Source organism: Tenebrio molitor, chromosome X (genome assembly GCF_963966145.1).
Source record: "Tenebrio molitor chromosome X, icTenMoli1.1, whole genome shotgun sequence".
Lineage (NCBI taxonomy): Eukaryota > Metazoa > Arthropoda > Insecta > Coleoptera > Tenebrionidae > Tenebrio > Tenebrio molitor.
The window spans coordinates 3,882,567-3,895,832 of record NC_091055.1 but is presented as its reverse complement, the minus strand read 5'-3'; the positions used below and the strand labels follow the sequence as shown (position 1 = coordinate 3,895,832).

General features: G+C 31.6%; 1 protein-coding gene across 2 annotated transcripts in view; it reads left to right on the top strand.

Moving 5' to 3' along the window:
• Positions 1-9,301: 9,301 nt before the first annotated feature.
• LOC138139739 (neurotrimin-like) overlaps positions 9,302-13,266 on the top strand; it is a 133,965-nt gene continuing 130,000 nt past the window's right edge. The window contains exon 1 of one of the 2 annotated variants that reach the window (XM_069060187.1): positions 9,302-9,635. In XM_069060187.1, the coding sequence (XP_068916288.1) occupies positions 9,539-9,635 (97 nt within the window). In that variant the 5' untranslated portion in view covers positions 9,302-9,538. The remainder of the gene's footprint in view (positions 9,636-13,266) is intronic. The other variant, XM_069060188.1, reaches the window with a different exon arrangement.

Genomic DNA, 13,266 nt, shown 5'->3' with positions numbered 1-13,266 from the left:
ATTGTTTTTACGTTTTTTGTGGATTATCTCTCAAACTAAGCATTTTTTACCCCATATGTATTAGGAGTTTTATGCCTATTTTTGATAATAGAATCGGCCCTGAAAGTTTGTCGGTGGATTTCTGACAGACACTGTATAAGGAATTTTTTAATATCTAATTTTTAAATTTATAAATTAATGTGTCAAACTTTATTTCCTATTTGATAAGCATTACTGTTAGGCAGCATTATAACCGTGATAATTTCTTTAAATTATATTTTCGTGTTCGTTTCCTGAGATACATAACGTGAAAAGTGGTATACAGGGTGTAACAGAAAAAAGTGCATTCATTTTAACTGGTAATAGTACTCATCAGTTACAACAACCTTTCTAAATAAGGATTCTTGGAATATGCAAAATTGAATTGCCATTTGTCCCCCCTTTATTTTGACGTGCCGTTCACGTTGAATGCAGTTTTATAAATCTGAAAACTTTTTTGTAAAAACTGAATGTTTTAATTCCCTTCGTATTGCATTTGATAAATAAAATGGTTTCACTTTCGTTATTTTTTTTTATTACTGCTGTTTTTCTTGAATGTCATGAGAAGTTACAATTGCGCTTCATGAATAAAAAGGTTTCACTTTCGTTTGTTTTTTGTTACCTCCTTATTTTGTTTCTTTATTAAATGTACTTTTTTTTCTTTTTTTTAATGTACTTAGATTAAAATCGTTCCATAGGCGAGTAAGCAAATCTTTAGTAAATTTAGATTTTTAAAACACTTCAGAATTTGTTTTAGAAAAAAAAAATTAGAAAAGTTCTAGTAGGTGAGTCCTATTACTAGTTAAAATTAATGCACTTTTTTCTGTTACACCCTGTATATAACTAAATATATACACTTTTCCGTTTATACATATACCTAACTTGACATCTGTCAAAGATAACCTCAAAATGTACAATTGTATTGGGCCTGTTTTGTAATACTCGGCTACCGCCTCGTGCTTCAAATTTTGGCCTCATACCTGAAAAGTAATCTGACAGCGCTACTCATTTGAAAATAACTATTTTAAACGTTTTTCGACTCAGGAAAAAATCGGTCTCTGCAAGTTTTCTCCATTCGTATAGAAACAAATTAATTGATAAATCGTGATCAGTTCAAGACAAATTAATTAGATGAGTATGTAGACCATTTAAAAAATAAAAATTATCAAATCGTTTTTGTAAGCTTTTACGATGACCCTCTTTGTTTTCGTTCAGTATAAAACAGGCAAAGAATACAGTGTAATTGTGAAATGTAAGAGCTTTGCATTTGCAAGAGAAATACCACAAGTGTTGCGATTTTGTAAATATATTGTGGGTAAGATTGCATTTTTGTGTTTCCACTACAGAATAGACTTTATTAAATTTTTCATTAGTATTTAGCGGGAGACGTAAAACGAAAAGGGGTGAATTGAGAGATTTCTGCTTCTTTAACGACAAACAGGCTATAATCAATAAGCCCTCTCGGTGGTGTTCTGATTCTAGAACTCGTATTGTTGCAATCGAATTATTTAATTACGAAGAAAAAATAAAAAATTTAATAAAGAATATAAATATAGAAAACGGATCTAGGGTCGGGATGAGGTTTTGAATGTGAAAATAAATTGGCTATTGACTTTTGATCGTTGCTACTAGCAAAGGTTCGTTAAGACAACTTTCTGAATGTTGGGCTGATTTATAAACTGGCCACGAGATGACCGTGTAGAGAGGAAGATAGCTCTCATTTAGCCGCTAGCAGACGAACTCTAGAGTAAAATAAAACCGAAACTTGCCAAAGTTTTCTTATTGGGGTATTTAGTAGGCGTGGACTGAATTTTTGAAGATACGACCCGACTTTTACTCCGATGCTATTGATAAAAGAAATAATCGTCAAGCGGCGGAGAAAAACGAAAGTTTAATAATTCCAGGCGAAATTTCTTCGGTTAAATAGCCGAGACACGTTGTCCTGAAGTGGGGTATGTAAACTATGTTAACTTCCATACCAAATTAAATTCTTCTATTACGACCAGTATACACCCCTTCCTGAACTCTTTCGTTTCGTCCATTGTCTCCCCGGATAAAGAACGAGACGGAGAAATATGGTGATAAGGTTTTGAACGTAACAGCAACTGTGAAATAAGACTTGACAGTGAGGTGTGGAACCTTAGATGAGACATGACGCATGTTGACAGATCATCAGGACGCACCCATGGGACGTCTTGACGCCTTTCGTTCACCGCATTTCAATGAAGTTGGCAATGCTAATCTCGACTCATGATATCTTACCAACCAGAAAATTTTTAAACATTGCCCTCCGGACTCTCCCGCATTGTAATACCAACTCGCACAGGTTATTTTCATATAAATGTAATTTTCCTTCAATTATACTTTCATTTAATGGACTGATGAATAATTCCCCCAATCTGAAGGTGTTCACTTCACTTCTGCCACAACGATTCGATCTGACAGTTACACAGTAATCTCGAATTAACTACTTCAAAATCAAAACTGTCACGATTTTTGTTCTCACGACTTTCTAAGTTTCTACACAACATACAGAGCGTCCCAACAATACAAACTAAGACTGTATAATTTTAGATACTTCATCAATTTTTTTCACACGATTTTTAATTATTTTTCGCTCCGTGGCTGCGTATTTTTGTTCATTTTTATTAATGTTCATGTGGTCAACCGCATCCCAATAAAGAGTGGTAGGAGGGTTCATGACGCATTTTCAGCCATTCGATATAAGTAATCTCTGTGTTCATATCAAATCAAAAGGGAACGACAGATGTCTGCTCGATGCTGCTTCATTTCCGGCTAAAACGTCTGGGGACTCATTTTGTACAAACTTATGCACAAACTTTATGATGGGCAGATCCAATACTAATCATTGTTCCAGCAACCTCCTCCAAGGTAATTCGCTTATTTAGGGTTGTGACACGATTTGCATAATTAAATCGATAGCAATGTGACATTCTGGGAAAAGATTGTGGATGAGCTAATTATAAAAAAAATCTGGAGGTATCTGTTCAATTTAGCATAGATTAAAAAAATACTCTCCGAGTTCAGGAGCGATGATTATCAAACGTTTCCCTCAATTCGTAATTACTAGGTGAAATATATAGTTATATCTCTTTTTTATGGAAAAAGTTTTAATGCAATTTGCGTTTTAACAGAATTTACTAGATAACTGCTTTTCAAGTCAAATAATCTTTTTAGCTCGCTTGAATTATAATATTTCCACTTAACGTAAATGTTGTTACATCGATGTTATCAACAATGTTTCATAACAATGTCAAATTACTCTTATGAAAGGAAGTTCATAAATCAGACATTTGGTCAACAAAATTTGTATGGCAATTTCCTATAATTGTTGCGCACAATATGTTTTGAAATTTATGTACAGTTACATACATAATTTACAAAGAAATCGATAATAGGCAACTGTAGATTTGCTGTAAGATGTGATTGTCTTACTCTTAAGTACAAGTAAGAATTACACTTTTATTACGAAGCAAAGAAAAATTTGCGAAGATTATCACTATGCGCACTGTGAGGTCATTTTAATAATTATTTTATACTCTTGGGGGATTTATTATCGTATTTGTGGTATCACTACAAATACATTTTAATTCGCAGAATCACTGTTAATGTTAATCTTTGAGTTGCTTGTTTGAAATTGCTTTCCATTAAATATCTTTTAATAGGTATAGTGTTCCGTATTAGAATATAAAATTTTATTAAAATGTAATACAATACAAACGTAATCTACACTTCATTAAAATAAATTAATATTATGTTTTTTTAAGGCGATTAATATTCAATAGATAACTAAGACTTCATGTTACAAGACTACAGTGATATGCGTGGGTGATAACTGATAATTGTACCTTGTACCTATACAGGGTGTCGCAAAATTAACGTATTCCAAGTTGGGGGGTCTTGTAAAGAAAAATCTCAGGAATCTCGAAAAAATAAAATAAAATAAAAAATATAGGGGGATCTCTACAAAGGTCTGAAGGTTCAAACTTTTCATTATGTTTTCTTCAAATAAAAAATATAAATGGTTGACATTCATTTTGAAATATGGTGAGGATGATTATGTAAAATATTAAAATATAAATGAAAAGACATTTCTTGAAAAAACAGCTTTATCTCGAAAAAATAAAAGTTTTATTTTTCCAATTTTTATTCAAAAGGGAAGTACAACGTAGCTAACGGGCCTTCAAATAAATTTATATTTAGAGCAACCTATGGAAATTCAAATGTTTGCAACAGTTTTCCAGCGTAGAAAATGACACAAGAAACGGCTGACATTTTAACGAAATAAAATTAGGTTAGAAAATATTTTTAATTTTTGTAGTGCATTCTCCCTATTCCCCCTCCATGGAATATAACAATATGACATTGGGAAAAAGCTTACTATATAACCTGTGTAACTCCGGAGATTAATTGGTTACCTACAAAAATTACTTTACACTGTTAACAGAATTAGAATGTCGCCTACGCCTAGTCTAAATATATCTTTATTTGAAGGCCCGATAGAATATTAATCAAGTACTTTTGAACAAATATTGGTAAGTTTGATATTTTTTTCAAAGTGACAGCAATTTTTTTTAAACATTTTTACTTGGTCAACAGGATGTCTCCTACCAAGCTCCGAACTCGGAATACTAATTAATTGAAATTTAATAATTTTTGGTACCAAAACGTGAGTAATTTATTGACGACCCTCGATCATAATTCTTGATTGACAATGGTCGCTTACCGCAAGGAACGAGCTGTAAATCATAAGTGGCGGTACGGTCCTGGATTTGTAAGGTGCCGACGACTTATTGGAGACCCTTGTAAATCAAATTTTACCACCGTTTGATGATTTCCGTCATTTTAAAATACTAGATACCATAAAAATGCTAGGTACTACTTTGTTCGTAGTTGTTAAATGTCGATTTTTTCAGTCATTATCCTAAATTAAATGTAAATTTGCTATAATAAAAATATACATTTTCCTGTAGGTAAGATTGTAAAAAAAAATCCGGATTGTTTTATTACTTTAATAATAAAACGCTATCAAAGTCAAATTTCAAATTTATTTTATTTTATAAAAATAAAAAATGATTCGGCCATTTCGTACATCGGAAATTTAAGAGTATGCCTTCTAAATTTCAATTTTTTTTAATAATTAAAAAGGGTTGTATTGCAAATATGCTATACGATGGTCCACCCTGTATATGAAACAATTTCAAAAATTTCTCTGAGCTTTGTTCTACTCTTTGGTAGGTACATAGTTTCTTCAAAATATGACATTACTTGAATGTGGTCCTTGTGTTGTAGTGTTATTTTTCGTCTTTAACACATATAGTTTTTTTTTAATACTCACGATTTGTGGTTTCTTTTTATAGCAATAATTATACAACATTTAACAAATGACGCGATTTTGCAAATAAAATAATGAACTGATTCCGATATCTTCTCCAATTTAAAACAATTTGGCCAAATTCATGATTTCTTTTGTAAAAATTTCAAACATTAAAACACTATTTCTTTCTCATACGAAAATCCTAAACTAACATTTATGACATTGTGTTTGTCCTCTTTGAATAATTTGTATCACTTTTCTCTATATTTTGAAAATCTAACATTAGGTACTTTTCTCTCGTCGATGATTTTGCAAACAGAGAGAAGCTCTGATTTTATAATAGGGATTATCTTTATCTCTTTTAAATCCTCTACTTTTGTTTTTTTGAAAACTTCAAAAATGTTGTGTGTTGCTTGCGTTTCTTTTCCAGACTGGAAAAACAAGACATATACATAAAGATTGTAATCGTATAGAATTACAAAATTTAAATCGCCATGAGCTAACAAAATGATCTAATTTTTTAACATCTGTAAAACTCGCTGTTAATTTCTCAAAATAATGGTGTAATTTTGTCATCAACTGGTTTCTCTAGATCAGGGGTTCTCAACCGATATGCCATTTCACACAGGTGTGTTGTGGGAGTGTTTTTACTTTCTAGAGTGCCACGAAAGTTTCTTTTATTTTCTAAATTTTAAGCACCCATAAGGATTTCTCATTATCATCAAACACGATTCAAAAGATTCAGAACTACATATTAGAAGTAGAATAATATGGACACATAGATACATTTTATAAAATTCAATTTTAGTGAATTTCTTCTATCTTCTCCAGATAAATTCATATAATAATCGATTAATCATTATTAATTTTACAACTTTTGAGCGAAATTGAGTGAAATTTTGTCGATTAATTTAAGACAATATGTACCTAATTGTGGGCATCCTATACAGGCTGTTTGATAAAAAACGCCTCAACCCATAACTTTTTTATTTATTATCCGATTTCAATGAACAAAAAAACCGAAGATATGGTTTTTCATGCGCTACGAAGTAGGTATAAAATTTTTTTTTTTGCGTTATTTTCAGTAGCTTACGATAGTCAACTTTTTTTTTTAAATGGACACATGTAGTTTTTTAGGCTCAGTCTGATAAAGTTTTTTTTTCTGAATCTAACGATGTATTAAAAGTTATCGTTTGATCCATAGCTGACTGAAAAAAAAAAAACCAATTTTTAATTGTGGTTCAGTTTATTATGAAATTTTCAAGTGTGCCGTGAAAAACAATTGGAATACAAATAGCAACAAATGTCAAGTGTGAGTTTGAAAATTTTCAGGTGCAATCTTGAAGAGTTAATAATAATAATAATAATTTTTTCTATTAACTTTTTGTTTTTGACTAATTATGATTTTTATTACACTCGAACATAAAATAATAGTCAAATGACTGCTATCCTGCATGACTGACAATGTTATTTTATACTTATTTATACTTACATAAAAAAGGTTAAAAAAGCAGATGAAAACTTCTAAGCTGACGTTTAGATGACATTTATCGTACTTTGTATTCCGATTGTTTTTCACGGCACTCTTAAAAATTTTATATTAAGCTGAACCACAAAAAAATGTTTTTTTTTTTTCAGTTAGCTATGAACCAAATGATAACTTTCAATACATCATTAGATCCAGAAAAAAAAACCTTACCAGACCAAGCCTAAAAAGCTACATGTGTCCATTAAAAAAAAAAAAGTTGACTATCGTTAGCTATTAAAGATAACGCCGAACATAAACCAATTAATGGCTATTTTGTAGCGCTTGAAAAAACCATATCTTTGATTTTTTTGTTCATTGAAATCGGGTAATAAATAACAAAGTTATGGGTTGAGGCGTTTTTCATCAAACAGCCTGTATTCATTTATAATACCACGAGTAGTCCAAATTATGTCCATTATTTTTCAAACTGGTCTCGAATTATCAATTGTGCTTGGGAATGAATCCACGAGTGCGTCAGCACGAGTGAGATTCGCAAGCACAATTGAATGAGTGAAACCAGTTTGAAAAGTAGTCTACATAATTTGGACTACGGAGGAGGACTATTCCATGAACCAACTTTGGCAATTTGGCAGCAAATCCGAAGAAGAAATTAACGCAGAAATCGAAGAAAATGTTTCCAACAAGACAAAAAAGACACGTGAGTCCATTTGGAAGCAATTCTCAAGGCTGCATTCATTTGTTAAAATTATCGCTGGGATCACTAGTGGTATTACCGATACAATTTCCACGAGTGGGAATATTTTGAAACCATGGTAACAAATGTGTAAAATTGTGTTTTTATTGGTCCATTTTTAACAAATGACAGGTGAATGGAATACTCATTAAAATTTAACATTTCTGTGGCTTATCTCACATTTTAGACAGAAATAAGTAATTTTACCAGGGCATGTACTTTATACACTAAGCAATGCTTAAGTTTGAGGTTATAGGTACCTATTTAAGTTACCAATTTCATTTAATAAGAGAAGACCATTATTATGTATGTATGTATTTCCTTGTAGTTTAATTCTATTTGTAATTTATGTCAAGCTGTTCTGTTCACATTTTAATAAAATATAGCCAATTATTGAGAAATCAACGACAATTATTCTTGCATTTATGCCCGTTTGCACAGTCGTACTAAGCAATGCTTAAGTAATCGAATCACATTGTTATCCAATACTTATAAGCATTGCTTAGTGCGACGGTGCAAACGGGCATTAATTATGATATATAATTTATTTATAAAAATTTCAGAGAAATATTTTTTCAACTGTCCTTATCTAATTTCCTGTTTATTTTGCAATATACTTCGGTTCAAATTCCCATTCCCCTCATCATTTACTTCGGTTTCTTTTTAGTATTTTGTATTCGTACAAAATGTCGGAATAGTTTGAGGTTAAGACATTCTAGTTCCTACCAACTTTGGTCAATATTACTAGAACTTTTACGCTGTTGCCAGATTAATGGAGACAACGTTGACATTAAGAAAAGTTAAAACAACCGCGGTGCAAATGAGGATCGTCTAAAAAATAAGATATGAAGATGTAAATATATCTAATATCTATTTAAATGGATCAATTTATTTTTCTTCCAGATAGAGATGATTATCGAAATATGACACTTATTAAAAAAAATCGTATTAATCCTGATTCTTTCTTGCAAAAAGACCTAAACAAACATAATTTCTCACGTTATAAAAATAGAATCTACATATTCGTAATTGGTTGTTTGAGGGATCAGAGAAGATGTAAATAGAAAAAGAAACATGGTATTATTGTTACTTTTCTGAACTTTATAACCCACTATTTTTCATGATCTTGTAAAATGAAGTTGAACGTTTTTACGATTGAAGTAAATACAATGTTATTAAAAAATGGTTTCTCTCTTTCGAGTAGAAGAAGTCAAGGGTAATTTTGAAGAATATGCGGTCCATTCTGAATTAATTTATGTGGACGTAAACGTAAAAATCGGTTATAATAAAAGAAATGGGAATAACAAATTTTTATTACGAAACTTAAACTGTGATAACGAAAAGTATTCAAGGTGGAAAGGGTAGATATATGGGAATTGATTATATGGTCCGGAAACAATTATATATTTCATCGATTTACAAAGTTGAGGTCAGGTTTTATGTTGTGCAATTAATCTGGACGATCCAGCGGTCAACAAAAATCGCGTTCGCTCCGGTGTCGTCTAAAGCGTCGACAATTTAAGAGCATCTCGAAGACGTCTCCCATCAGAGTCGACCCAGAGCGAGCGAACAAACAGCGATCAAGACGCGGGGGAAGGAGTCCCGACGTGGTGGAGCACGTGCCCATTACAACTTTTATTTAGAGTTAGTCCTACCTATGTGTTATAATTCTAATTACATATCTTACATGTTCTAGACCCTCCCATGTAACGTCTTTTGATTTTCCTATTGGTTTATTGGTAAGACCTTGCGGTGCGTGATTGGCCAAAGCCGGCACGAAAATCGAAAAAGGCGCATGAGCGAAGGTACAGCGGCAAAACTCTCTCAGAAATGTTAGTGTTTCTCCGGTTTTTGACGAGAGAACATATGACGGTCAGACCTGGGAAGACGTAAACACGAGGTCCCCTTGGTGGCGAAGACGCGTGCGAGACGAAAGAACCGAGTGCACGGACTCGCCGTTATGTTCCGCAGGAAGAGCAAGTGTCAAAGACTTTTCATTTTTTCCAGCATCCTCTACTTCGCCCAGGCGGCATCTTCAACAGGCGCCACTTCTAATGGTGAGTCTAATACTTTTACAAGACCAAAGCGGTCTCCTACAGATCTCATCTTGGCGTAGCTGACAGGCTTTGAGGGATAGCTAATTTCATTTATTAATGTTCGAGGTGGTTCTTTGAGCTTTGCTCTTGTTATTGAATTAGGAATGTACGGCTCACATTCTGAATGTTTATCTCGCTCAATTCTTATTTTCCAATTAGAGATCTCGCCGTTCTTCGCGGAATTTTCGCGTGATGAACACATTTTTCTTCGACGCAACTCAACTCCGGATGGTCCAGATTTAATTAAAAATTACATAGTTCCCCCGTTCATATTTATCGAATCGGCCCGTACAATATTTTCTGGATTTCGCATCGCGTCTCCTTCAAATTCGTACAACCCCCGCGATCATTTAAACAATATAGGTCACCATTCGAATGCATTAAGCTCCAGCTCATGCAAAATGAAAATATTAAAATTTAGGACAACCATAGCGTCTCGTATACTCCGACTTTTATTTTTTTTAGACGTCGTCACTGGCTAAATTTACTTCACGTGGAACTTAATTTAATTGTAATATAAATTCTTGCCATTTTTTTCTCTATGAGGGACATCGTCACCACCGAAATTAACTTCATACAATTCAGTTACCTAATATAGGAAACGAGTTGACAGGTGAAATGTGAAAATAAAATGAAAATATAGCTAGCGCCGGAATTTACACACGGCGGTCTGTCTGAAAGGGTTTGGGGTTTTCGGCGTGGAACCGCAATTTGCAGACATCGACAAGTTGGTGTTACTGAACTAACTACACGATGGTTATCTAAAGGATTATTCATGCAGATACGCTACGCAGCTTCTTTTTTGTAACCACTTTATGGCACAGCTAAAGTTACAAAACATATCAAATTACGGTAAATAGGGCGTAAATTATCCCAACAAGATTTTATTCGATTGCAAACATATAATATACAAGATTTGGTAAAGTAATTTTTGCATTTTTTTTGTTTCATCAGAAATGACACCAAATTAAATTAAAACCAACATTTTAATACGCTTGTATATATGTACATAATTTGTTTGATCCTATAAAAAAACAGTTTACTGTCACTTTTCGAATCTGTTTGAATCGAAAAAAAAATGGTGAGACTTCAAAATGTTCAAATTATATCAAGTTTAAAAAAAACTTCTTTGTAACTTTTCTTCTAATATTTAAGGGTTGTTTGTTTGGATACGTTGAATACCTACTTTTTAGTAATTATTTTTAGGCAAAATTAAATTTATAAATACATATCTATCAGCAAAACAATTAAAAAAAAAAATGCAAAAGACAAGATTTAAAGATACGGGGAAATTATGTTTAGGAAAAAATTTAATACAATTTTTTTAACATGATCTGCGTTTATGATTTTTTTTACGCTTAAATTTAAAAACAAATATTTTGTTCACCTACATGAATAAATTGTTGTTTGCCCAAAACAAGCATTGCCATATTTTTATTTGTACGGGGAGGGAATTATTATTTGCAATAAAAAATCAAGGAGAGCAAGACCACTATGACTCCAAATTTTATTGCCTCACAATGCCTAAAATAATTCAAATCATATAAAATTTATCTCTCATTAACTTTGAAAATTTAAGATATATGTACATAATTTTAAAATATTAAAAATTATTGTGCAAACACGTCCGTCACATTCATAAATTTTATTTTATTTTTAAAATTTCGAAAATTATGTCATTTCTCCTCCCTGCAGGGCACTAACTAGCAATGCTTCAAAAATGAGACAAAGATTAAATTTTTAGCACCATGTTTTTGCCTTTAAAATGTTTATATATTTTTTTGGAATTTTTATAAAACTGCAAAAATTGATTAATAGTGTTTGTTGTTTTGAAAAAACTCTTTATTAAAAAACAACGTTTAAATAACGGGCCTTCAAATAAATTTATATTTAGAGCAACCTATGGAAATTCAATTGTTTGCAACATTTTTCCAGCGTAGAAAATGACACAAGAAACGTCTGACAATTTAACGAAATAAAATTAGGTTAGAAAATATTTTTAATTTTTGTAATGCATTCTCCCTATTCCCCCTCCACGGAATATGACAATATGAATTTTAGGAAAAAGCTTACTATGTAACCTGTGTAACTCCGGGGAATAATTGGTTACCTACAAAAATTACTTTACACTGTTAACAGAATTAGAATGTCGCCTACGCCTACTCTAAATATATATTTATTTGAAGGCCCGATAGCTTTAAATCATTTCGTGGATGTGACAAAAATATAAATGGTCAATGTATTAGAACCATGTACTATTTTTTTTTCTCCTGTTCATTGTTATTGTAAATTGGTTATACATTAGTTATCTAAAAAATTATTTATTTAGGTATGCACGTTACATACTTTATTCCCAGTAGCCACTTTATAACATGCTTTTAAACATACAAAATATTTATAAAGCAATCCGAATCTGAATAGAACAGCAACATATGAGATTTTATTACATCGTGAACGAATGAAAATATAGTAGATTTAGTACGGAAACCATTTTAATCTTTGTTGTGCCAGAATTGATATCGACTTATTGAATAAGAAATTTAGTGGAGGAAAATTTCAGATTATACTCAATTTAATTTTAAATTTTTTAAACACTCAAAAAACTCCCCTGCTATCGATCTGATAGATTTTTAATTAATTGCTACGTGGAATAAATAATTTTGCTTAGATGTAATTGGTTATAATGATTTTATAATTAAATATTGTATTTAACAAATAAAAAAATTGATTTTCTAAGCGTCTATCTATGTATAGAATTAATTTTAAGTTGATAAAATTTTTACACTTCATCACTCAGTGTAGACAATATTATGACAAAAAAATTCGAAAAAAAATCTAACCATTTTTTAAAAATATGTACAAATTTTACATTAATGAACTTATTTTACAAAACTTTTTCCAATCAATTTGATATTAACTTCAGATGTAAAGTCCTGTATGCACATTTTTTTTACTTGAGCTTGACTAAAAAATAATACAATTTGTAGCAGAATTGCCATGCTCTGGAAGACTGTTACAGATGAGAAAAAGAAAATAGTATTGGTGTATCAAAGGATATTGTGGTATTGGATTACTTTGTATAAATAGACTACGAGAAAATGGACGGAGTGAAATTGCATCGGTGGAAATTATATTGAAAATAACAACTCCCTGAAAATCATACTAGATGTCAGCACCGAAAATACAACTTTGATTAACTCAACACTAGGTTTTTCGCGCAAAAAAGCCACCTTTTAATAAAAACAAACAACGATTTTGTGTCCAGTTTGGCGTAAGAAATCATTTTGAACATTGTTTGCTCCATTTTTGCTTTACACTTAACGTAAATCTAATTAACTCAATTTTGGTTAGTAAATGCTCACGTTCATTGGTCCGTAATTTGAGCCACAAAGGTTTGTCTGCAAGGGTACAATTACATTTTTGTAAATTCGTTATTTTGTACACGTCGCGTGATCGGTAAAAATGCCAAAATAGTAATGACTTCGAATTGTAAAAATCGTATTTGTACTAGTCAGTTTTTGACAGGACTACCACCTTATGATATCGAATTATTTTTGTGATGGATTCGGCTGACTGGTTTGTGTGATTTGAA